Source organism: Carassius auratus, chromosome 2 (genome assembly GCF_003368295.1).
Source record: "Carassius auratus strain Wakin chromosome 2, ASM336829v1, whole genome shotgun sequence".
NCBI lineage: Eukaryota > Metazoa > Chordata > Actinopteri > Cypriniformes > Cyprinidae > Carassius > Carassius auratus.
In genome coordinates, this window is record NC_039244.1 from 3,942,712 (window position 1) to 3,969,361 (window position 26,650).

Below are 26,650 nucleotides of genomic sequence, written 5' to 3' on the forward strand. Positions count from 1 at the left end.
CACAGTCTCTCTCTCCTGGTTTCTGGGTTGGACTTGGATCTACTTTAAAAACTCTGTCGGACTTTAAGCTTTTCAGCTTAGTTACACATTGTGCTCTCATTTTGTTTAAATGAACAGTTCACCCAAAAATCAAAAGGATGTCATTCGCTCACCTTGTTGCATTTGTGTTTTTCTCCTGTGGCTTGTTGTAGAGCCCATGCAACATTATAAAAAGCAGTGCTTTGACCTCAATATATCTTTTTGATGGAATGACCATTTTCATTTTTGCATGAACTTACCATTTAAATAAAAAAGTGACAATATAATAGAAACAAGTGAAAACAGAACATGAATAAAGAGCACAAATAAAAGACAGTCAACAGTGAGTTGGTTCATGTGGCTGAACAGTTTATTGGTAACTGTGTGATATAAAAGCAGCAGTAACCCAGTGAGAAATGGAGATGAAGATGAGAGGCTCAGATCTTGTTAAAGGCAGCAATGTCAACACTCTGGACCTACAACATAATGAGGAACAAGTGAAGTATTGGTCAGTATATAATGTAATCAAAGTGTGCATCTAAAAAAAAAAAAAAAACTTATCCGTTCAGATTTCACCTAACCATGATAAATTATTTTATTTTAATGAATATATGCAATGTTTTTTGGTCATTGTGATAATTTTCATTTTAATAATTTAATTTATTCTTGTATTAATTTTATTACGGTTACTGTATTACTGTAAAACACACATTTGCAAATATTAATACATCAATATAAAATAAGTTTTTTACATTGCAATATAAAATAATTTTAATTAAAAATATATTTAAAACTTATTTTTTAAATCTAGTTTATATAATACAATTTAATATATAACATTAATATAAGTGTTTTAGGTCTTTATTTTGAAAGCAATTGTTCATTTGTCCTCAATTTATCCTCCATTTTATAAAAATTACCATTATGCAATAAATTAAGTGTTTATACATATAGCGTTTTACTGACATATTTACAATATTATGGATATACAATATACAAATATATACAGGTTTTGCTTTTAAATGTACTGTATATAATGCACAAATAAAGCCTATATTTAAGACCAATTTTTTTTTTTTTTTGCAACAGTATTTTATATATATATATATATATATATATATATATATATATATATATATATATATATATATATATATATATATATATATATATATATATATATATATATATATATATATATATATATAATTATTTTAAGCCAGTTCTTTATTTTCAGGATTAAAGTAATTATGATTTAATGCAAAAGTACAATGTGATGAATGGAAACTGAAAGCTAAAAACGTAAAAAATAAAAAATAAAATAAAATAAAAAAAAAGTACAATATTTGAAGACATTTAATTTTCTTTATACAAAATAAAACATGTATTTTGAATGTGGGGAGAAACGTGACCAGATCTTATTCTCAAATTCAGCAAAAAATATACTGAACTTACGTAGTCCTCATATTTGGTGATCTCCTCTTCCAGAATGTCTGTTCCCACTTTATCGTCTTCTACGACACAGTTGATCTGCAGCTTTTTGATGCCATAGCCGACAGGAACCAGTTTAGAAGCTCCCCACAGGAGGCCATCCATCTGTATGGAGCGCACACACTCTTCCAGCTTGGACATGTCCGTCTCATCGTCCCACTGATCAATAAAGAACATATTAGAAACAGAGGAATTATCCTCGACACTTTAAAGATTGTGAGTGCTTAAGGTCTCGTACAGGTTTGACGTCCAGCAGGATGGAGGATTTGGCGATGAGGGCTGGTTTTTTGGATTTCCTCTGGGCGTATTCCTTCACCCTCTCTGCTTTGATACGCTCTGCCTCCTCATCTTCCTCATCACTGCCAAAGAGGTCAATGTCGTCATCGTCGTCGTCAGCGCCATTATGTTCCTCAACCTTGGGCTTCTGGACAGGAGCAGTCTTCAGATAAAACAATATGCAGGTTATGAATGACTGAATTTGTTTAATGCACAAACATTGACTTTATGAGGGCAGGATTTCACATCTACCTTGGTAAAAGTAACAGTCTTTGAAGCCGGCCCTTGGCTCTTCTCCAGCACAGCCATTCTGGACTCCAGTTTGGACAGAACTGCTCTCAGATCATCCACCACTGGAAAATTAACAGCTCTATTAATCTCACACTGATCACGAGCAGCTTCAACACAGAGTAACAAACTGGATTTTCAGCCAAAACGCAGTCAATCTCTGGGTCTGTTTCAAACTATAGCATGCTGGCAGAAAATGAATGAATAAATAAATAAATTTAAATTAATAAATAAATAAAATTGAATTAAAGTCTGGGGGAAAGGGTTCAAAAACAAACCTAAAAAAAAAAACCAACATAAATTAATACTGATAATATATATAAATATATAAATAAGTCAATTTAAAATGTAACTATCATAGTATTGAGATACTACTTTATTCAGTTTCAATTTCAGTGTTCTAATAATTTAGTTCTTTATTTTTTGACATGTCTATATAGATTTTATTAATTTTATTTTCAGTTTTATTTTGTAACATTACATGTATTTTATCAAATTTACATATTTTCTGTACTTTTTCACATTTTCTAGCAGACAAAATACTATAGAGCTGATAACTAGAGATACTCAAAAGAAATGTAAGAAAGCGTTTACAAATATACAAGGAATCATTTTTGCCACTAAAATCCAATGAACATATCAAAGTCTCACTTGGAAAAAAAAAACCTTGCCATTTTATTATATTGCGGCATGTGAGAAGAGATGAATCGTATAGTGAAATCCTACATGTTAAGCACATTTCTCAACTGTGCTGTTTTTATGCACGTGGCCACACTGGATCGCCATCATTTATTATGGCTTATTTCACTGACAAGTGTCAACAAACACCCATCAAGTCTTCAAATCAAGGACTGTGAAATTGCTGTCTAGGTAGGCAACTCATTTGATTTTGGAACAGCCATCACATCGGTCTCTTCTCATACGTACCTTTGTACAGATTCTTGTTTTCCAGTTCCAGACTCTTCATACGAGAGACCAGCTCACTCTGATCCTCAGACTTGCTGGCATTCTGACTCTGCAAAGCAGATGGAGGACAACTGAACCTTAGTGAACTACATCTCATAAAGGACTGACTGTTAAAACAAAAAAAAACCACACCATGCAGGGCTGTGACTGCAGACATGCCAAATAAAAGATTTGTCACCTGTAACTAAATAGAAATCATGTGGATGCACTTATAGCATGATATGTTGGAAACACTAAAATAACATTTTACTACATGAATGTGCATGCATTTTACTTAAACGCTTAAACTTTACATGAATGCATGAAAACTGTCATGCATTATGTCTGTACTCTTATAAAACATCTGTTTTGTAAGTGTCAAGCAGTAATGTGTATATGATCCACACTGCTCCAGGCTCAATTGACATGCTTTCATTTAGACCACCCCACAGCACTTACGGTCTTCCTCTCCCGCGTTTTTTGAGTGCGAGTGTGCCCTTTATTACTCTGCAGAGCGGTCTTCGCCTGAGAGATTCACATTTAACCACCACAACCACAAACAAATCAAAGAAAGAGACAGGGATAAAATACTATAACAGCAAGAGAGTTTTGCTCTATTAAAATTCAAAGAAAGGAAGTGATCATAGAAAACATGAATGCATGCATTACATGGCTTTTTTCTTCTTCACTTTAAATTGGTCTTTTAATGACCTTCATGTTGCTGAGACCTATATTTGTGCAACTGTGCACAACTCTTTTCAAGGACAAGAAAACCCCAAAATTAAACTTTGCTTAACATGATCATGCACATGGCCATCCAAGAAGTAGAAGACAGTTTCTTCATTAAAACAAATTTGGCAACATTTTGCTTTGCATCTCTTTCACACCAATGGATCCTCTGCAGTGAATGGGTGCCATCAGAATGAGAGTCCAAAAAAACATCACAATAATCCACACCACTCCAGTCCATCAGTTAATGTCTTGTGAAACAAAGCTGCATGTTTGTAAGAAACAAATACATCAATGACTTGTCCTGTATATTACAATATTATGGACTTGTATTTTAGCCAGAAGCAACAGCTTAAGAGTTAAATAATGTAATGTAATTGATGATTGGAGTGGTGTGGATTATTGTGATGGTTTTATCAGCTGTTTGGATTCTCATTCTGACGGCACCCATTCACTGCAGAGGACCCATTGGTGAGCAAGTGATGCAATGCTACATTTCTCCAAATCTGTTCTGATGAAGAAACACACTTCTACATCTTCAATGGCATGGGGTAGGTACATTTACAGCAAATTTTCATTTTAGGGTGAACTAAAGATATGTTTACAGTTTCTCAAAATCCAAATAAAAAAAAATGCAAGCACACATTTGCTGTGTATTCATACATAAAAGCACAAAGCATAAACACACTAACATCGTCAGGCAACTGCACAGCAACCTGCTTCCTTCTTACAACATTAACGCTGATAGATGAAAAAAGACTGAGTGTAGCACACACAATGCAAAAAGCACAGGCACAAACATAACCAAAGATGTCATGCTGGGAAGGAGATCAAGCTAGACCTACTTGCACGACAAGACCGTTTGCTACAGTGAATTTAGGTGAACACAATATTTGACGTCATCTCTGATTCTGAGTCAATGCATTAGAGTTTTCTGAAGTGTCTAGTAAGCATATGCTTTGGAGATAAGGAAGGTGTCAATTATAACAGCTGACAGAGGAATCAAAAAGTGCAGCATCATTGAGAAGAGACCGTGGGAGCTTCTGTCTGTTTTGGGAAATTTATGGAGCAGTTTAAGAAATCTGTAAAATAAGTTAAAATATTGACAAGCAAAGTCTTCAAAAATAGTGCAGCAAACAGAAATTATTTTTAATTGGTCCTATCGATGTACCAACTTTTTTGCCCAAAAGAAACGAAATGTTTTGGAAAAAGCAAAATTAAAATATTTTTACATTCATTATTAGTTTTCAAATGTAAAGGTCCATTCAAAACTATTAACATGCAGCATAATGCAAACTTTTATCAGTTTCCAAGAAATACATTGATAATTTAGGTGTTTTAGTGAAAATTAAATGTATTTTTTTACAAAATACAGCTCACTGCCATTAGATCTGGAAAATACATTCTATTGCAATGTCTTTGCTGCTGACAATATAAAATTAGAGAATATAGTGTATATTGCAATGAAGTTAAAATATTAAATTTGACGTTTTTGTAGGAAACAGCATTATCTGTATAATTATTTTTTATTTCATAGAAGTACTTAATTTGGGCGATCAATGGCCCAATATTAGCAAATATAATACATATGATGTAATATGTTTTGAACGCACAACAACAAAAGCTCAGTTTTCTAAAACAGTTTCTGTTTGTTAGAGTTTCCATAGTATAATTAACTCAACCAATGGCATATGTTTATGTATGTATGTATGCGTGTATATATTCAGGTTTATGTTTAAATTCAAAACTTCAAAACGAATTAATCCACCAAATCTCCCGCCCTTCCAAATCCTTACACGGTTCATAAATCGTGTACATGGGTTAATAATCTACATGTACAGTTTGTTAATCCATAACTACAGCTGATTTTATTTCTCCCTGCCAGGGGCACAGACGGGGTTCTGTAAACATGCTAAAATAGCACTGGGATATTTTTGGAGTGGGAGTGTTTGTACTGTAGCTCCAGTCTTGACGATCAGCAGCTGAACTAAAAACTATCCTGTCAATTTTCACTTCCAACTTGGTCATAGCGTCATGAAGTGGAATTAAATAAGCCCTTCAAATTGGTCCCATGCAGGACTAGCGTCAATAATAACTTCACAAGACGATTACAGTACCGATTCAGTTGCTCCAAAAATGAGTTGAGATTATGATTTCTTTCATATTTCGGAGGCAGTACTCACTCCGGCTAGGGATTGCTGGATATTCTGTCGGGCTTTAGCAATGTCCTGCAGGATGGCACTAGCATCTTTCTCCTAGAAGGGTACAGCGGGTTAAAAAGGCCCAAAAAAAAAAACAGCAAGAGGCTGTGAGTGAGCATTCAAGCAAGCAAACAGGTGCATAGAGAAGCGCTGTCAGTGCAGACTATTAAGCATATGAGTGAAAAGAAAACAGACACTTGGAAAAATAGATGATAGATGGACATACAGCAGCTGAGTAAACAGGAACTCATGCCTCACCAGGAGGAATCAGTCACCCTCATTCATCAAGACATTTACTGGTTTGTGTGAAAAGCCAAACTGAGGAAGATTTTTTAGACTTTCAACTTATGCTTTGCTGTCGGTCTGTACCTGAGGTGTCTGAGGGATGCCGTTCATGCCCTCGTAGAAGCGTCTCTCAGCCTCATTGTATCTGGACTTGTCAAACCAGATGTTCTCCTGGGCAAGTCCTTGAAGTCCACTCATTGTGATGCTTAGAACACAAAAAGATGTGAGCGTTAGAATTAAACATATAGGTTTAGAAAGACTCAAGTACAAAAAAAAAAAAAAAAAAATTCAAATGCAAGTCTAATGATTATTTTATATATATATATATATATATATATATATATATATATATATATATATATATAATTAATTCAAGACAAAAAAAAAAAAATGCAAAAAGCATTAAAACATAAAGCAAGCACAAATCAAGCCAAGCACCATCCATATGTGCAACATGTATCAATACATCCTTTTCAGTATTTTCACAACTTATGGCAATTTATTAGTTTCAGAACCATTTAGTTTTTATTAGTTCTACTGAATTTGGATTTTTTTCCCCCTTACAATTTAAAAAGTATTCAGAATCATTACTAGAGTTTTTACTGCATTCAAGCTTTTCTCGTTAAAAAAAAGTTAACAACTTAAGTTATTTGTGGATTAATGCTTATTGGAGACGCGGACCGTTTCAAACGATTCAGTTCGATTTGGTGAACTGGTTCAAGAACAACCGGTTAAACCGAATGATTTGTTCGCGAACCGGACATCACTACTCTGCCAATGCTGAATAAAGTCGTAGTTTTTGTTATTTTTGGACCAAAATGTATTGGCGATGCTTCAACAAATTCTAACTGACCCTCTGATGTTACATGGACTACTTTGAAGATTTTTTATTACCTCTCGACAGTATACCGTACATACATTTTCAATGGAGGGACAGAAAGCTCTTGGACTAAATCTAAAATATCTTAAACTGTGTTACGAAGCTGAACGGAGATCTTACGGGTTTGGAACGACATGAGGGTGAGTCATTTATGACAATTTTCATTTTTGGGTGAACTAACCCTTTAACTTTAGCAGCCGTGATGGACAATAACTAGTTAAATACAGCTAATGCAAGTAATTTTACTGTTGTTGTTTTTATCCTAAAACAAGGAACATATGCCATAACAATAAACAAACAAGCAATGAAAAGAAATCAGACAAACAATATAATATACTGGCAAAATGGGAATAAGTATTGCAACTAATGTACCTACCTAAACCAACCTATCATCAGTTTATACAAATATCTATACTTCTCCTTAATATACTGTACATTTCCACACAATGAACCACCAGTGTGTAAAATCTACTGTGAGATGCATTGCATTTTGTATTCAAGTATGTGAAAGACCTTATTGTGAAAAAAGCCTTCATTAATCTATTTGTTATGATCTAATTTAATTCTTGCCATGAACAGATCAAACAGACCTTTACTGTCAAAGTCAGAATCAGTTGTTCAGAATCATAAATTAAAGACTGCAAATGATCAATAGTAAACCCTGTATATCTAAACACCAACTTCAAGATGCAGGAAAAAAAGTAGTAATGTTTTCCAGGTCTCGCATTCACATGGATTTTGTAGAATGGTTATTTGGACTGAAGTCCATTCAACCACTAAAACTAAATTATAATTTTTTGCTAACACGGGTTGCAGACTGTTACGAACCTCAAGTGAAGGGTCCAGAGGAGAAGGTTTTCAACCATAATAATTATAATAAAACCACTTCGGGTTGAAAAAACAAAGGAAACTTATCTTCTGTATATATGGTGTTTTATTTTACCCATTGAGTTAACCCAAATACATAATAGATACCAAGAACTACAACGATGGAAAGAAAGAGCATACACATTACTCTTTACCACCCTCTCTCCACCGAGAGAGTAAACCCCAAACACGAGGATCAAACGCTACTGCAGGAACTCCACGAACGCCCCTTCAGTATCACCCAGCTCTAGGAAGCTGTATCCAGCTAGATGTCTGCTCTCCATCCACTCCACTCACTTCTGCCGGTTCTCTTCCCTTTATACCAGCTCTCGCACTCCTGCTGATGGCCAACAGGTGTTCCTCTAATTGATTACAAACTAAAAGACAGGTGTGCACACAGAACCTGTGAAAGACAAAAGAAACAGCAGTACATCTAGACAGACAGACACAAACACACACACCTGACCTAAGGGACGTAACACTCCCCCCCATAAATTCAAACTAGAAGTTTGACTGAGTTACTTCACCCACGTGACAAGGCGTCGGCTATCACATTGTCAGCTCCCTTCTTATGATGGATCTCCAAGTTGTAACCCTGCACCAACAAAGCCCACCTCATCAGTCGTTGGTTGTGGTTATACATTTGAGACAAGAAAACCAGAGGGTTATGATCTGTAAATACAACAACTGGAGAGGGGTTATAACCAACATAGACTTCAAAATGTTGCAAAGCGAGCAGCAATGCAAGGGTCTCTTTCTCTATAGTAGAGTAGTTCAGTTGATGTTTCTTAAATTTGACAGAGAAGTAGCTAACCGGATGACAAACATCTCCTTCTCCATCCTGCAACAACACAGCACCAGCGCCGGTAGCACTAGCATCAACTTCAAGCTTAAAGGGGAGAGAGAAATTTGGCGCAGCCAGGACAGGGGCAGAACAGAGGAGAGATTTTACGGCTTCAAAAGCATGTTGACAATAGTCCGTCCACACAAACGGGACAGCGGGACTACATAAACTAGTCAGGGGGACAATGACTACTGAGAAGTTTCTGCAAAAACATCTGTAATATCTAGCCATACCAAGAAAACGACGGAGCTCACGTCTAGTCTTGGGGGCTGGATATGCTAGCACAGCGGTAACCTTGGCGTCAACAGGACAGACCTGGCCATGGCCCACCTGTTTCCCCAAGTACGTCACGGTGGCCTTTCCAAACTCACACTTTGCCAAGTTTAATGTCAGTGATGCCACCGCCAACCTCTGAAACACCTCTGCCAAAATCGACATGTGACTGGTCCAGTCGTCCGTGTACACTACCACATCATCTAGGTAGACATTACAGTTTGGTACAGTCCCTAATACCATCCACATCATGCGTTGGAACGTTGCCGGTGCATTTCTCAACCCAAAGGCCATAACCGTATACTGCATGAAGTGATCAGGAGTAACAAACGCAGAGATATCCGATGCCCGAGGGGTTAGTGGCACCTGCCAGTACCCCTTCAGTAGATCTAACTTAGTGATGTACTCCGCGGGACCAATACTATCAATGCAGTCTTCCATCCTGGGCAAAGGGAACGAGTCTGGGACTGTCACTGCATTTACCTTACGAAAATCTGTGCAGAACCGTAGTGTACCATCAGATTTAAGAGTAAGTAAACATGGGGAACTCCATGGGCTACAACTAGATCTAGCCAACCCATTTCGTATTAAATAGTCAACTTCCTCTTTCATCATCTCTCTCTTAACCAGTGGGCAACGATAGGCATGCTGCTTTATTGGGGCCGCTGTCCCAATGTTGATATCGTGCTGTATTACAGTGGTTTGGGACGGCACATCGCTAAACAGAGAGAGATGAGAAGTTATTAACAACATTACATCGTCACGTTTCTCCGGAGAAAGGTATGACAAATATGCCTCTAGGTCAGACAAGAGCTTCGAATTGGGCAACCTGCCACCCTGATGACCTTCACCAAGCCCTGCTAACCCATCGTCAAGCTCCCCCCCGTCACAAACCAAGGAAGCAATGGTGTTGCCTAGAGCAACAGTCTCCGGAGTGTCTTCCTGCTTCTCCTGAACCACGTCTCTGAAGTAATAGGGCTTCAACATATTAATGTGACAAAGACGTTTCTTTCTTTTACGGTCAGGGGTGAGAATGATGTAATCAGTTTCCGACACTTTGCTATCCACCACATAGGGTCCTGAAAAACGTGCTGTAAGGGCAGTGCCGAGCACAGGCAATAACACCAACACTTGTTCACCTGGTTTAAATTGCCGTTCAACCACTTTTCTGTCAAACCGCTGCTTCATGCATTCTTGTGACTGAGCCAAAGCTCTCTTTGCCAAGGAGGTGGCACAGTGCAACCGCTCTCGGATCTGCGATACAAAATCCAATACATTAACTTTCGGCAAGGAGCAAGACACCAACTGCTCCTTCAACACCTTAAGTGGTCCTCGCACGCTATGTCCGAACACAAGTTCAGTCGGACTGAACCCCAAAGACTCTTGTTTAGCATTACGAACAGCAAAAAGCACATACGGCACACCTTCATCCCAATCTCTTTCTGTATCAAAACAGAATTTCTTTAGCGTGGATTTAAGCGTCTGATGCCAACGCTCAATTGCACCTTGTGATTCAGGGTGATAAGCACTCGACACAGAATGTGAAATTCCCAGCGCTTTCAACGTCTGACGGAAAATTTTAGATAGGAAATTGGTACCTTGGTCGGTTTGTACAACCTTCGGCAATCCAAAAGTAGTAAAGAATTTAATCAGAGATTTCGTGATGGCATTAGCGGTGATGTTCCTTAATGGCACAGGCTCAGGAAAACGGGTGGACACGCACATCATAGTTAACAAAAATTGATTCCCTGACTTAGTCCTAGGCAAGGGACCAACACAATCCACAATAACATGCTCGAATGGTTCACCAACAGCCGGAATTGGATGCAGTGGCGCAGGAGGCACGACCTGGTTTGGTTTACCAACAATTTGGCATGTCCCACAAGTTTTACAATAATGTGCTACATCTGCCTTAATGCCTGGCCAGAAGAAATGCTCGAGCACACGATTGTAAGTTTTTGTGATTCCTAGATGCCCCGACCACAAATGGTCATGTGCTAACCCCAACACGTACTGACGCCATGCCGCCGGAACTACAACCTGATAAACAGTGTCACAGCCCCCACTCAGATCCTCTGCCCTCGCACACCGAGGAACCCACTTACGCATCAACACTCCATCCTCAATAAGAAAATGCTGCTGACTTGAACATCCACAAACATCATACTCAGCTGCGGCAAAACATTTTGCTAAGGTGAGATCACTCTTTTGTGCCTCGATAAGGACTTTGCGGGTTAACGGCAATATTTCCTTAGAGACAGTGACAGAGTGAGTAACTCTTACAGGACTCTTCTTGAGACTGTTCTCTGCTTCCCCACTAGAGGACAGCTGGTCCTCCCTAAACACAGAGGAAAAAAGTGAATCTGCGAGATCCACCCCTTGGGCCTTCTTACGAACCTGTGCCCTAGTCAATACACTGACTGAAAACACTTTAGGGTGCTTCTGAACCAACTCATCAGGTTCAGTTTCAGAGATAGGAGTATCCACCACCTCTAGGTCTGGATAAACTTTTCCGCCAGCAATGTCATTTCCCATGATAAAGTCTACACCATCAACAGGAAAACGAGCCCGAACCGCAACAGGAAAGAAACCAGATGCCAACTTAGACTGCAGATGAATGGAATGTAAAGGAGCCGGCACAAAACTCATCCCTATCCCTCGAACTACAGTGCTCACGGCACAAGCAGACTGAGGAGTCAATGGTAATACACTAGCCAGGATGAAGGAGCGTGAGCCACCTGTGTCTCTCAACACTGTGACCGGACACTGATCCTCAGGTTTCCCTGTGAGGGATACCAGTCCCTTGGAAATAAATGGCTTAAAGCATTCATCAGGTTCTTTCAAAACAAGCTGACCACCACAGGTAGATACAGTTTTAATCAACCCAACTCCTTTTGGTGATTTAGAAACTGGAGACTGAGGCTTTCGTTTATACAGAACACAGTCTGCAATAAGATGATCGGATTTATTACAATAAAAACAACGTTTGTCGCCCTGTGCCCCTGAGCTAGTACGAATGCTCTGAGGGTTACTAGGCTTCTTTCCAGTATCATCATGAGAGAACGAGTACTGTCTGACGGAAGTGTTCTTGTGTGTCAATGCGAACTCATCAGCAAGCGTAGCAGCCTGCTGCAGCGTGGTTACTTTCTGTTCATTGAGATAAACAACAATCTTCTCAGACACACAGTTCTTAAATGCTTCCAAAAGCATCAACTCGCGAACTGAAGAGAAATCATTGACTTTACATGCAGCACACCATCGATCAAACAAAATCCCTTGTTCTCTAGCAAAATTAATGTATGTCTGGCCTAGCCCCTTTCTAAGAGCCCTAAAACGTTGCCTATACGCCTCAGGCACTAACTCATACACCCCCAAAATAGCGCTCTTAACTTTTTCATAGGAGCGGCTGTCTTGCACAGACAACGATGAGCAAGCCTCCTGAGCCCTCCCTGACAGTTTACACTGTAACAGGATGACCCACACATCTTTTGGCCAATTCAGGGCAACAGCAATGCGCTCAAATGCAGTGAAATAGCTCTCAATGTCGGTTTCACGGAAAACAGGGACCAGAGAAATATGTTTACTCACATCAAAGTTACTAGTAGTATTGGATCCCGATGACACCGTACTGTCCAACGTGGCTGGAAAATGCGCTGACCGTAACTCCAACTCACGCATTCTTATAGCTGTTTCTGCCTCCAACTTCTTTAACTCCACCACCCTGGTCGACTCAACCTCTATCTTTTTAAGCTCAATCTCCCTCCTAAACTGATGCTCACGTTCATGCTCCTCCCTCTCCAACTGGAGCCGAGCCAAACGAACCTTCAGCCGCGTGTCCCCTCCAGAAGTAGGAGAGGACTCCGCGGACAATGGATAATACTTTGGCAGAGTGAACTGCTTACCCTCGTCACCCTTTGCACTGGGCGGATCTGCCACATCAGGTGCCATGGCCACTTCCTTTACCACCGTACCAGATTGGTTCACTGCTGCCCCGACAGACAAATCTGATGAACCAAAGACACCATTCTGCACCAACCCATCAGTCACAGCTGCTCGCAACTCCGCTTTTACCAGGGAGCTAGACACAGAAAGACCATAATGTTTAACAATAGCAAACAAGTCAGTTTTCTTACATACCTCCAGCTGCTCTAGTGTAGGGTTTGCTACAAACTCTTCTAAACTAAACACAGCCATCCTTACCACAATATCTACCTGGCTGAAACAAATTAAAATGCTAACACTAACCAATAGTGCAACAAATGTAGACACGCCCAAGAAAAAAGAAACAGATTGCATGGGTTACACAGTAAAACGGTCACACACCAGCTTCCACAAAGGAATAACCCACCCCCAGGACCTGCCTACCCAAAACTTAGCCTAATCTGTCTTCTGGGGCTTGCCGGGCTCGAGGCGACTTTAAAGGCAAACTTCGGCGGCCGGAGCCCCGAAAACCTACCCCCGACAGGGATCTCGTCCCCACCCAGGATTCGCCCCGAAAATAATAAAGGAAAAATAACAACCAAGTGCCTGATGGAAAGACTGCAGAACAGCCTAGCTAGACACTTCTAACTAGCTGGGGAAAGGGTCTGGAAAGACTGGACAGTGAAACCCCACACAAAACAATTTCAACACCAAACGATAACTATTTACAACTTTGTTCCATGCAACCCGAAGTGTTTAGAAAGCCAGATCTCGGACGAGCCCCCAAATTGTTACGAACCTCAAGTGAAGGGTCCAGAGGAGAAGGTTTTCAACCATAATAATTATAATAAAACCACTTCGGGTTGAAAAAACAAAGGAAACTTATCTTCTGTATATATGGTGTTTTATTTTACCCATTGAGTTAACCCAAATACATAATAGATACCAAGAACTACAACGATGGAAAGAAAGAGCATACACATTACTCTTTACCACCCTCTCTCCACCGAGAGAGTAAACCCCAAACACGAGGATCAAACGCTACTGCAGGAACTCCACGAACGCCCCTTCAGTATCACCCAGCTCTAGGAAGCTGTATCCAGCTAGATGTCTGCTCTCCATCCACTCCACTCACTTCTGCCGGTTCTCTTCCCTTTATACCAGCTCTCGCACTCCTGCTGATGGCCAACAGGTGTTCCTCTAATTGATTACAAACTAAAAGACAGGTGTGCACACAGAACCTGTGAAAGACAAAAGAAACAGCAGTACATCTAGACAGACAGACACAAACACACACACCTGACCTAAGGGACGTAACACAGACAATGGGACAGATTTTGCGTACCAAAGCCCTTGGATTAGTTTCACACAGATCAACTTTCACCCACCAGCCAATGGTGACACGAACCAGGCTGAGGCTTTTGAAAGGTCTTTTTTTTTTTTTTTTTATAAAATCCACAAACAACTCACAAAAACACACCGTTAAATAAATGAGAAGGCAGTTCCTTAAAGTTAATTGTCCCATGCCCCTAAACTAGCCATACTTGTCCCTTTTCTGAGGGGCACGTTCAGTCTCCGAGAAGACCCTCTTCCTGCTACTTTTTGGGAGCTGCCGATCGGGTTCAGACGAGGAGCGCTGGTGGGTTGAACCCCGGTGCTGTTGACGTGATGCATAAGAACGGGTGTACGTTTGGTTCTCCTCCTCTTGCAGTTGTTGCGCACCGTTGCGTTTAGCCCTGAAGACAAGGGTGCGGGGAATTCGATCTTTTGGGGAAGATGAAACCAGAGGTGTCCCAGTCCCTGCGCTCAACAAGGTTTGATAAGCATCATCTGCTTGCTCGTATACGCTGCGGTTGAACCAAACCTTCTCTCCTCTAACGCCCTGTGAGGTCCGATCATGACACAAAAGACCTTTTTCTTCAGGACCCTGATTTTCAGACCGGGACAAACGAGTGTTTTTCCTCTTTCCGTCATTTGAATTCGGCAGATTCCTTGTCTGTTCGTGTTTAGTTTCTTCTTTGCCTCGAGACCCCCGCTGGTTCTCCATTCTCTAGCTCATTCACAGCATATAAGGAAAAAAATAAAAATAGGCAGATGCTGAAAAATTAGTCTAAGCTGATGTTGGACACAGTAAACGAGGACAGAGAAGGAAACAACTAAGCGCATCCAGAAGGCCTGCAAAACAGCCAGTCTATATCAGCAGAAGGCTAATATTTCTCGAGGGAAATATTCCAATAGGGATTCATCAATGGAACCAATGAAACAAATGGAAGTTTTGAATTAAGACATTGTCAAATTTTGTCAATTTTAAACATGCAGTCTGGTCAAAGATAACAATTAGAGATGTAACAAGGCTTGCCTAATGATATGTGATGATTCAAGTCGGTTGAGATGATAAACAAAACCTGATATAATTGGAGCTGAGGTTTAGATGAATGGAACATTAAAGGGGAACTTCAGAAAAGGTATAGGCCTGGATGGTATTTTCTAGAGGTCGACCGAAATTGGATTCTGCCAATACCGATAGCTAGGTAACAGTAATAATAAATGTTGAAATTACCACACTCTAATAGGGCCCAAATCTTTTTTTTTATTGTTTCCTAAATTCCATTTTATTTCTTTCCAAATTCCTTTATTTAATTTTTCTGGATTCTGTTTTTTTTTTCCATTTTAATTTTACTCCACTCCTTTTTAATAGTTAAATAAAAGTTTATTAATCTTAAAGTAATAATGCTTGCTTAAATTTCAGCAATAGTAGTAGGCTATGTACATTCTACTGAACAACAGACTTCAAAATCGGACTTTTATTTTGACAGGCTGCAAAATAAATGAATTCCTTTACAATTCTGTGCATGTGATATGATGCTTCTGCTCAATTCAAATGGTCAAATGCTCATGAAGTGACTCTCAAAGCAATTTTGGAGATGTTCTTCATGTGTTTTCGTCCTCATTTAGAGACATCAGACGCTGAAATCACTGCATGCGTCGCACGCTAAACTGTGAATTCCATTTTTATGAATGGATTCTGCGATTCGTCCCCGTTTTCTGCATCGCGGGAAAACATAGGGCCCTACAATTATACCACCACAATGTATACTCACACACTTTAACTGCTTCTATTATTGAGCACTTAATGATGGTCTAACCAAAATAAAAGAGCTGCGCTGAGTCGGAGAACTGACCCTTTATCACACACACACACACACACACTCCAGACTAGTCTCGTTCAACTCAAGCAGTGGTCTAAAACAGTTTATTTATTCACCAAACGGACACAAGTTTACTTAAAGAATGAACAATGAGGCAGAGATAATTTGAAGTTCAATGTTTAAAAAAACGGAGCAAACGGAAAGAGCAATCTATATTAGGGCTGGGCGATATGGAGCAAAAAATATATCTTGATATATTTTGCTATATCTCTATATGCGATATATATCTCGATATCTTTACAGGAAAAATAACCCCCCTAAAACTACTGCAAAAACAAATATGCCAAATATTACATGTTTAGGGCCCTATGAAACGTTTTATTTTTTTCTTCACCATATGCTTTATTGTTACCTAATTCTGTGTTTTAGCATATGTAATTATTTAAATGCATAAAAACAACTTAATTAGTTTAAAAAAATCTTAAAATAGCCTTATGTGAATTTTTTTCCCTTCAGAAATTCTGTGTATTTACATTTTTCTGGATGTCAAATGAAGGCATAAAACATTTATTTAATTTATCTTTTAATTATTTAAAATGAAGCAAACTTTATTTTTTGGTAAACAAAGGGGATTTACTATTAAAAATAAAAAATGGAAGAAATGTTGTGTGATTATTCCTTAAAAATATATGTTCATTTCATTTTAATAATAGTAGTAGTGGGCTATGTACATTCTGCTGAACAATAGTAAAATATTTCTGCCAAATACTTTTATTTTGACGGGTTTACCTTTACAGTTCTGTGTATGTGATACTACAGTCTATGATGTGATATGAGCTAGTTTTACTCAAATCAAATGGTCAGATGCTCATGAAGTGACTCTCGGTGCAGTTCTGGAGATGTTCCTCATGTGTTCACATCTTTATCAGTGAGAGGAAAGACGCTGAAATCAGCGCGAGCATCACGCGCTTCCGTGTGTTTAATGAATGAAGACGCGCTTCTGCGCCATTCGTTAACACAGACAACGCAGAACATGCAGGATTCATATTTAAATAGACTTTTCCGGGTTAATATTTGCAGATATTAGTCTATATCGCGATTTGATTTAAGTGCATGACCTATTTTTGATAATTCATTCAAAATTTAACCAATTCCGTGACATTCCGCGTTAAACTATAAATACCGTTTTTATGACTGGATTCCGTCCGCGTTTTCTGCATCGCGGAAATCATTGGGCCCTACGTTAGACATCTGCCTTCTGTTCGTCCTACGCCTTAAAACCGAAGTATCGCCATATAATGGAGCCAGTTGTCCTTTTGTTTTTAGACTTTGTTCTTTAGACTAGTTCTATACACGTGAAGCGATTGGGGACAAAAGCAAGGAGGCGGGGGCGAGCGAGCGGGGGCAAGCACAGCACAGAGAAGGCAAAGAAGCAAAGTGGCGGAATCAGAATATAAACAATATATCGATATATACGATATGTCAAAATCCATATCGTGTTTAAAAAATATCTCGATATATTTTAAATAGAGATATCGCCCACCCCTAATCTATATTATAGCTTAATAAATATAGCTTATATATAAATATAGCTTAATAGCTTAATGAAACATACAGACTTTATTAGAGCCACAATATACAATTCATTATCCACATTAACATCGATTCGGGGCAAATACAATGTAATTTAATGGAAAACTATGTGAATGGTGCTCTCATGCGCGGTAGTTTTTTTGTCTGTTTCTCGCTCTGTTCAGCATCAAGCGTCACATGTCTAAACAAACAGCACGTGCTGTCAGTGATTTCAGCCACTAGAGGCCGCTCTTGCACTATATAATGAAAACAGAGCCTTCTCAGCCGCTCCAGCAACAGACTCAAACCAGGGAAACTATCAGACGCTCCAGCAAGGGAGGAAACGCGGAAAACTATCGGCATGGATTTTTGCCGATAACCGATTGTTCCAGCAATCAACTATTGGTACAGAATAACTGGCTAAACCGATAAATCGGTCGACCTCAAGTAATTTCTAGAGCCATATATATATATATATATTTTTTTTTTTTTAAATGTTTGCCTATGTAGGAGATCCCAGTTTATTATTATTATAATTCTAATGATGACATGAGTAATGATACATGGTGATATTAATACACGCTTATTTATGAGGCGCCGTGTAGGATTTAAATCAAACTTCGCTTATCAATACATACATAAAACACGTGCATATACACCTATAAATTACTCGCATATACATGCATACTACTGAATGTTCAAAAATACATATATAAAATACACGTGAACACTAATATGAAATCGATACCAATACATATAATGTTAGCAATGTATGCATACACACTTGTAAATAACTTGCGTATACATATAATCTTGACACGTGCATACACCTACAGACACTCACATATACATATTAACTTGATCCATGCATATACACCTATTAAACACTCGCACATACATATAAACTCGCTGCATACAAACACAACTGCACATACTCGCACATACATATAAACTTGATCCGTGCATATACACCTATTAAACACTCGCACATACATATAAACTCGCTGAGCGCATACACATCCATAAAACACTCGTGCATACAAAAACAATAACATTTACTAACGTATACAGTTCAGATGAGAAAAACATGTGTACATGTAGCTATATATGCGAGTGATTTCATATGTGGATGTGCGTGAATTTTCAATATAAACGGAAGGTATTTCAGTGTGAACGGAAGTAACCAAATTTGCAATTACGGACAGGGATCTGTGTCATTCCTAATCGTTTGCTCAGTCATTCAAAAAAAATTTTTTTAATAACAAAACGAAATCGGAATGTTATATATATATATATATATATATATATACACACACACGAACTGGAAGATTCTTGATCAAATTTTTTTCCCCCCAAAACTGATACATTTAGTAGATAAAATACTCTATAGTTAAAAAAAGGTTGTAAAATGTCTTTATACACTTTGTTTTTGTCTTTAATCATATACTGCATTGTGGTGCACTTTGAGATGAATTCTCCACAGACCATGCTCTTTTTTTTTTTTTTTTTTTTTTTTTTACAATACCCTTTATTCACGAAACATGTTTTATTAGGTTGTGCTTGATTTGATTACCTTTGATTATCTTGATTTCAAAATTGTGGATTTCAGGAACAGAATGTAGTAAAACTTTAAAACTGGTTAATAAAACAAAATTTGTATCAAACAAGTTTTTTTTTTTTTTTGCATATGATGTTTAACTATTACACTGATAAAGTACACATCCACCATCCCCTGCATCAGATAATAAAAAACTTAATTCTAGGAAGGTTGGGTTTACCCATGTCTTCATGTATGTGTGCAGTAGTGGCTCATATATAACTTGAGAATGAGTCTCCCCCATTAGAAGAGCTTCTGCAAACTAGGAACAAAATAACAGGCAGAAGTGCAAGTATCAAACTCTGCTGATTTGTAACATATACATTAATTACAAACAAACATTCTCCACATGAACTGTAGGCTCTCATGCACTTCCATGTGAAACCTTTTTTAAGGAGAAAAAAAAAAAGTTAAATAGTTGTTACTGCATACGAGTCTTTATATATAGTTCTTTATTCTCAATGACACCAAATATCTCAGACACTGAACATTTCATAACACCGGCGAGTTCAAGGACCATAATATCACACTCGTCAGCAGTAAGTTAATTGGCAGTTTCGATCTAGAAAAAGGTGAGAATTTCACAATTTCACTTCTATGCAATCTTCACGAAATAGTCCCAGTCCCACTTGAGCTTAGCCATTTTCAGAAATAAAACCCTTTCGCCCATGAGTTTAAAATATTCTAGCTGAGCCCCAGCGTGAGTTTCTTTAGGCGACCGTTATTTTAGAATGTACCGCCTTAATGTTTCCATGGACGCGTCATGCTTGTCATGTGACACAACACAGCCACGATAGATCTGTACGACACATGGATCGCTTTTATTTAGTTTTATTCAAAATATTTGCAAACATACTCACTATATTATGAAGTTATGATATTCCGATTCTGTGCAAATAGCTTAAACACTTTATTCTGAAAATGGCTAAGTTCACTAGTGGGACTTAGTTGGGAACACATTTTATATTTTTTAACTAGAGGCAAAACTGTCTCTCTCTCTCTCCCTCTGTGTATGTGTGTGTGTGTGTGTAACGTTAACTTGCATAGCGTTTGGAAGTTATTTCGTGAAGATTGCATTGAAGTGAAATTCTCACCTTTTTCTAGATCGAAACTGCCAGTTACTTTACCACTGACAAGTGTGATATCACGGTCCGTGAACTTCGCCGGCGGATGATCGCATCGTTTGCGGTGTTATTGATGCTTTGTATGCCACCAGGGCTCGAAGGGCGAAACAAAGTGCGCGATTCAGGTTGTGTTTCTGACTGCAGGCAGAGACTGCAGGTGAGCAGGCAACACAAACTGATGGTAATTGATCTTATAATAGTGGGCGAAAAAAGAACATTCCGCAAAATGCTTCAGGTGTAGCACAATCCCGGTCCATGATTGCAAATGCGGTATTTAGACATAGACAGTAAAAGAAATGGACACAGCGACCCCATTGGAACTCAATTGAGATAAATGAAGCCCAGTTTTAGCTATTTTTAGCACTTCCGTTTCTGACGCGCAGACTCAAACGAAGCTTGACGACGTCAGCAACCTGTCTGACAGATGTAAATCTTCTAAGTGGCTGTGCGTGCAAACTGCCATCGTTAATCTTGCAGAGACATCGAGCTTAAGCGGGGAGTTCTTTGTCGTGAGTGAGCAGGAGTAAGTATTCTGATTAATTATTTTGTATAGTATTTTAAAATGTAACGCCAGTACGCCATATTTAGTTAATTGCCTGCGAGCTTCTCCTCCCGTCTGTACGGTAATGCGACAGAGAGCCGAGTGGTTATGACGCAATCGTTAGCCTATTTTTTACAAAAACTGTTTATACGGGGCCATAATGTAACATAGAAGGTAATGGAGCACTTTATACATTGTCGTGTATCTTTAGAAATAAATAATGGACAAACGAAGTCTTTAAACGCCTCAGATGTAAAGTTATTCGCTGTCAAAGTGACGCCAAAATGAATGGGAGTCAATGGGAATGCTAACGCAAGTGAAGTTCTGCTAAAAGATGGCAGCCCCCACCCGACTTCAACTTCCGGTCGAGTTCCTTGCCCCTTGTATTTAGACAGGTTACTTCCGTACACGCTTAAACGACTTCCTTTTAAACTGAAACGCCTTCCGTTTACACTGAAATACCTTCCGTTTATACTGAAAATTCACGCACATCCACATATGAAATCACTCGCATATATAGCTACATGTACACATGTTTTTCTCATCTGAACTGTATACGTTAGTAAATGTTATTGTTTTTGTATGCACGAGTGTTTTATGGATGTGTATGCGCTCAGCGAGTTTATATGTATATGCGAGTGTTTAATAGGTGTATATGCACTGATCAAGTTTATATGTATGTGCGAGTATGTGCAGTTGTGTTTGTATGCAGCGAGTTTATATGTATGTGCGAGTGTTTAATAGGTGTATATGCATGGATCAAGTTAATATGTATATGTGAGTGTCTGTAGGTGTATGCACGTGTCAAGTTTATATGTATACGCAAGTTATTTACAAGTGTGTATGCATACATTGCTAACATTATATGTATTGGTATCGATTTCATATTAGTGTTCACGTGTATTTTATATATGTATTTTTGAACATTCAGTAGTATGCATGTATATGCGAGTAATTTATAGGTGTATATGCACGTGTTTTATGTATGTATTGATAAGCGAAGTTTGATTTAAATCCTACACGGCGCCTCATACTTATTCCTTCTCGGTCTCTCTTTCTGCTCTACAGATGGCTGAAAAAGGTGAATGCTGTAGCAGCAAAGTGTGGGACTACTTCTGCAAATACTTTAACTTTAGTATTATAATTTATTTATAGTACACACACAGACTGTTAAAACCAGCTTCAACTGGAAGAAAGTAAAAGTGTTAAATGTTTAAAATCAGACTGTTTTTTGATCATTAAAAAATATATACTTTTGATGTGCAATTGTTTAGTCATTGAGACTGTAATCTAAGGCTTTTTTAACATAAATCCCTTCTGGAAAGTGGTTTATACAGCCCACATACATAGAACAGGCAGATATTTTGCTATTGAATTTTGTGTAAGTGCAGTTTATAGGAAATGGGTCTAATATCCAGTTTATTCTCAAAATCAAAATATCGGCTTATAAATCGACTCTTTTCGAGTTAATATCGGGATCGGCCCCCAAAATCCATATCGGTCGGGCTCTAGTATTTTCTTCTCATTTTGTCTCTGTATAATGCATATTAAATTAGTATTTAAGCACAATGCAGGAAAACGTTGTATCGCTGCTGTTCCATAAGCGCCACCTGCTGTCAGAATGTTAATCTGTGCTCGTGTTGCCAGTTGGCCATTTTGGTTTAATGCAGATGAATTTGATCTAGTATAAATTTTAAAACCATCTGTTTTTGCTCTAAATTTTTTAACTATACAATCAAATTTGAATCAAAAACAGCTCATGCTTCATGTATGCAGCATCATTGTTTGGATCATGATAAAAATACAGTTGTTTCCTTTAATTTCAAATGAAAGAGTAAAGGAAAATCCTTAGTTTGTTTATATAAAGATTAATTGTATTATTTATTTGATTTGGTATTTAAAATTTTTGTTAAAACAAATGTGAAAAAATCGTATTGTGAAACAGTATCATGAAACGTATCGCACTGCGAGCTAGTGAATCGTTACATCCATTGACAATTACCAAATCGTTATCTCTTTGAAAAAAAATTAAAACCTTAAAAATCAGCCATGCAAGTTGAACAAAACAGAATGAACAAGAAGTTAACTTTTTGGCCATACCCAACAATTAACATAAAATTGCAGTCAAATGCCAATATTTTTAAATGCATATATTCTATCTTATTTTTAACTTGATGTTGTGTAATGCATGTGCAATTTGCTGTTGATTATCACATCTTTTCTCTAAGATAATCACCTGGTTAATAAATGCCATCTGAACAATAAACAGGAAAATCAGAGAAATATGCACACAATCCCAAATCCCTTCACTGGAAACTATCCTGAGCTGTGATGTGAAAAGCAAAAGTCTCCAAAGAATATTAAATGTACATTTAAATGTCATTACATAAAGTTGACCATCTCATTTAATATTTTAATGTCGGTCAATGGAAACATGGTTTAGTTTAATAGTGCAATTAGGGCATCTACCAGAAAGGACTAACTGGACCGTGCTAACCTGCCAAACCTTGATTGGGCCAAATGCTACACCAACAGCTGAAACATTGGCTATGCGAGACATGCAACACATACTGTAGTGTACATTATGTGAAAAAGGTAACAATCACGTTGAAAATAGCCAGGAACATTCTATTAACGTGTTTTTAAGGGTGGGAGGACAGTAGTCAAATCATTTCCTACCCTAAGAGAAAATAACATTGAAAATGAGGCGAAGTCATGCCAAAATTCAAACTCCAACAAAATCCAAACTCCTAAACTACATTAACTATTCTTTAGCTTGAAAATCCACACAAATTACAAACACATCATGCAGTGCATTTCCACACTCACCCACTGAAGTGTTCAGCGAAAACAACAGATGACGAGGGCTTTCTACCTTCCCTTTAACAATGAGCATTTAATTATTAGATGAGCTGAGAAATGAGCATCAAGGACTAACTCATCTGAAACCAGTGGCCCACAAAAGACTGACTAAATGGGGCAAATTAGCCTGGGACTACAAGCCTGTAAAAGCATAGATGGGAGCGGAAAGTTCTGCAGGTGATATACTGACAATGTGCAAATGTAAAACACACAAAATGACCAATGCAATCTACCAAGGATTTCCATATTAGCAACTATCCCAGACGTGTCAGGCCAGAATAGGTTAACTTAAGACATGTTTTTTAGGCTGAAATTTCAATAAACTTATTTTAAGTGAATGCTGAATCAGTTTTTATTTAATAGCAGAATATTTAATATAATTTTATTTAATTTTATACTCCCCTCCCATAAATATTGCTACAAATGCAATAAGGTCAGCCGTTTAATTTTTTTAAGATTAATTTTGTCCACATTTTCAAAGCTTATTTTCCAGTGTTTTTATTACAACCTGACAGTAGTTTTTTTATGCTAAAAGAGGGTTTAAGCTGTTAGTTAATCGACCCAAATAGTGATGAAGACATATAGCATTATTTTCCATTATTTCCAAAATTGACCAATAATAAGAATTTTATAAAAGGTAAGGTGTGCTTGTTTACAGTGTCCAGTGCTGTTATCAAAAATGTCTCAAGAAAGAGCATGTTTGATACATCTAACTATGGTGTTTAAAACAAGAATAATTAAAGTTACAAATTGTATTGTTTGCCATCTATCAAGCTGTCATTTTTAAATGCAAAGCATGATAAAAAAATATACTGTTTAATTGTAATGAATTCATAAAATACCATTAAACTTACCTTGGCATTTCAAATGGAGAGAAATTCATATTATGAAGTGAAATAGAGGCACGTTTTATTTGTGCCAATTAAAAAGGGGGAGTCAATGAGACTGAGACTGGCTTGTAGGACATGGAGAGCAAATAAACCCGAGTAACACGTGTAACCCAGATTTAAACCAGCTGATAGAGACCTGTAGGTCAGGATTAGATGACACATACAGATCCGTTACAGATGCTTTTTATGACCCACCCTGTTTATGAACACATGGAACACATGAAACACAACCTACAACACTGAAACTTCATGTATGCTGTCACCTTCAACTCCACATGCTTTCATGGCAGTTTTATAAACTCGTGAAACATGGGTTTTTATCTACGTCTGATAGACTGTGAGTGCGTGATGTGGAGGAAGCTGAACAAGTTCGGGGAGGTTTAACAGAGTTTCACCACGTGGCGCGACATGCACAGCGGAACACTTCAGTAATAACACGATAAAAGTAAAATATGTTTAACACTTATCGTGTTAGTGAAAACTAAAATTTAACTTACTTTCGAAGAGTTTGATAAGTGACAAGCGGTTCGAGTTCAACTTCCCCACCGGAGTCCCTATTACAGAAAGAGACTGAGAAAACCGGGTAACGCGCACTTATAGCTGACAGAGGGGTTTTCATTTACATTTAATTGTTCATATGGTACTATTCTACAAAGGCCATACGATTTGAACTTTCTTATATACGTAAATATTAATAAACAATTGTTTAATGTTATGCAATATGTAAAAACTTGTAAAATGTAGAAGAGTGCAAGGATGTTATGAATGTCACACCCCCAGAACTGAGATGGTACATTCAGTTACGTTGCAGTGAAACATTCCGTCCTCGTGCCCGACCTAACAGCTGCACGTTAATACGAGCTCAGATTAAAGCTATTAAATCAAATAAAAACTACAAATAAAAACTTTCTACTAAAATTCTGTTTTTTTATTTTAATTATCGTGAGACTTTTTGACTTCTCTTTAGCTCTTATGAATTAATGCTAAAACTACTTCGGAAATAGTTATTATTTTATACTTCTGTAGCTTCTTACTTCTGAACGACAGATGGGTATTATCTGACGATGTCACCGAAACATTGTTTTACATCATTAGGACACATTGCCCCAGTTTCACAGACATTGCTTAAACACTAAACTGTGTATCTGAGCTGTTTTAACTGAAAGCAACTTCCACTGACTGATCTTGAAATATATCAGTATTTGTTTTGTCTCAAGATGCACTCAAGAAATGATTCTTCTAATATAAGGCAAGGTTAATAAAAAAATACTTAAACGTCCTAACTGAGCTATGGCCTTATCCTGGTTTAGCCCAAACCGTGTCTGAGAAACCAGGGGCCTGTACCAAGACGGTAGCAGAACAAATTCAGAGTCAAAGGATTAGTTTTGAGTTAACAAAACCAAACCTCTCCAATCTGGCTTTGTTGGTACCATGATGCTGATCATCAACTTTCTTTGTCACCTCGGGATTTGATCCTGAGTTTGTGGAGCGCATGCACATGAATGTGTGAAATGAATGTGACGAACAACCAATCACGAGCCTTGCAATACAAAGCAAGTTTGATTTACTTCTCATGAGATTCAAAACTAAAGGTTAAAGGTTCTGCTAAAGGTTAAGAGATTGAAGAATATGACAAGTTTAAACGTCATATGTAAAATGAAGGAGGACAAATAAAATAAAGAATCTTGCTCTATCAGTGCAGTGACAAGTGAAACTTGTTAACTTAGTTTATACATTTGAAAATATAGGGATAGAGACTCAAACATGTAAGGCCGGATTTTTTAAATAGTGCAATCTTTTGATACTACAGCAGCTTATTTATATGACATGATCAGTATACATTAATATTTATTTTAAATAAGCAATTTATAATAACTGTTCAACTAAAATTACCTGT

The 26,650-nt window shown here is 37.8% G+C and overlaps 1 protein-coding gene across 11 annotated transcripts; it reads right to left on the reverse strand.

The window, feature by feature from the left end:
- Positions 1 to 361: 361 nt before the first annotated feature.
- On the reverse strand, positions 362 to 25,406 carry LOC113112980 (elongation factor 1-delta-like). 11 transcript variants are annotated; one of them, XM_026279015.1, is made up of 11 exons: positions 25,251 to 25,321; positions 23,831 to 23,881; positions 14,563 to 15,068; positions 6,318 to 6,438; positions 5,931 to 6,002; positions 3,478 to 3,543; positions 3,001 to 3,088; positions 2,038 to 2,138; positions 1,748 to 1,948; positions 1,474 to 1,668; positions 362 to 494 (listed from the first exon to the last, which is right to left on the reverse strand). In XM_026279015.1, exons 3-11 carry the CDS (start codon positions 15,063 to 15,065, stop codon positions 456 to 458), a joined length of 1,386 nt encoding a protein of 461 aa, XP_026134800.1. In that variant the 5' UTR covers positions 15,066 to 15,068; positions 23,831 to 23,881; positions 25,251 to 25,321; the 3' UTR covers positions 362 to 455. The 11 variants fall into 11 exon arrangements, with proteins under 11 accessions (XP_026134800.1, XP_026134854.1, XP_026134838.1 ...); XM_026279069.1 differs by lacking the exon at positions 14,563 to 15,068 and having other exon boundaries at positions 25,251 to 25,388; XM_026279053.1 differs by lacking the exon at positions 5,931 to 6,002.
- Positions 25,407 to 26,650: the final 1,244 nt, after the last annotated feature.

Bases quoted from the DNA above. Each gene is read 5' to 3' on its own strand.
- LOC113112980 (XM_026279015.1), bottom strand. From the start codon at position 15,065: ATGGAGAACCAGCGGGGGTCTCGAGGCAAAGAAGAAACTAAACACGAA. The intron at 6,439-14,562 runs GTATGGCTAGTT...TTGTGTTCTAAG, and splicing joins GCCCCTCAGAAAAGGGACAA to CATCACAATGAGTGGACTTC. The intron at 1,669-1,747 runs GTACGAGACCTT...TTTATTGATCAG, and splicing joins TCCTGCTGGACGTCAAACCT to TGGGACGATGAGACGGACAT.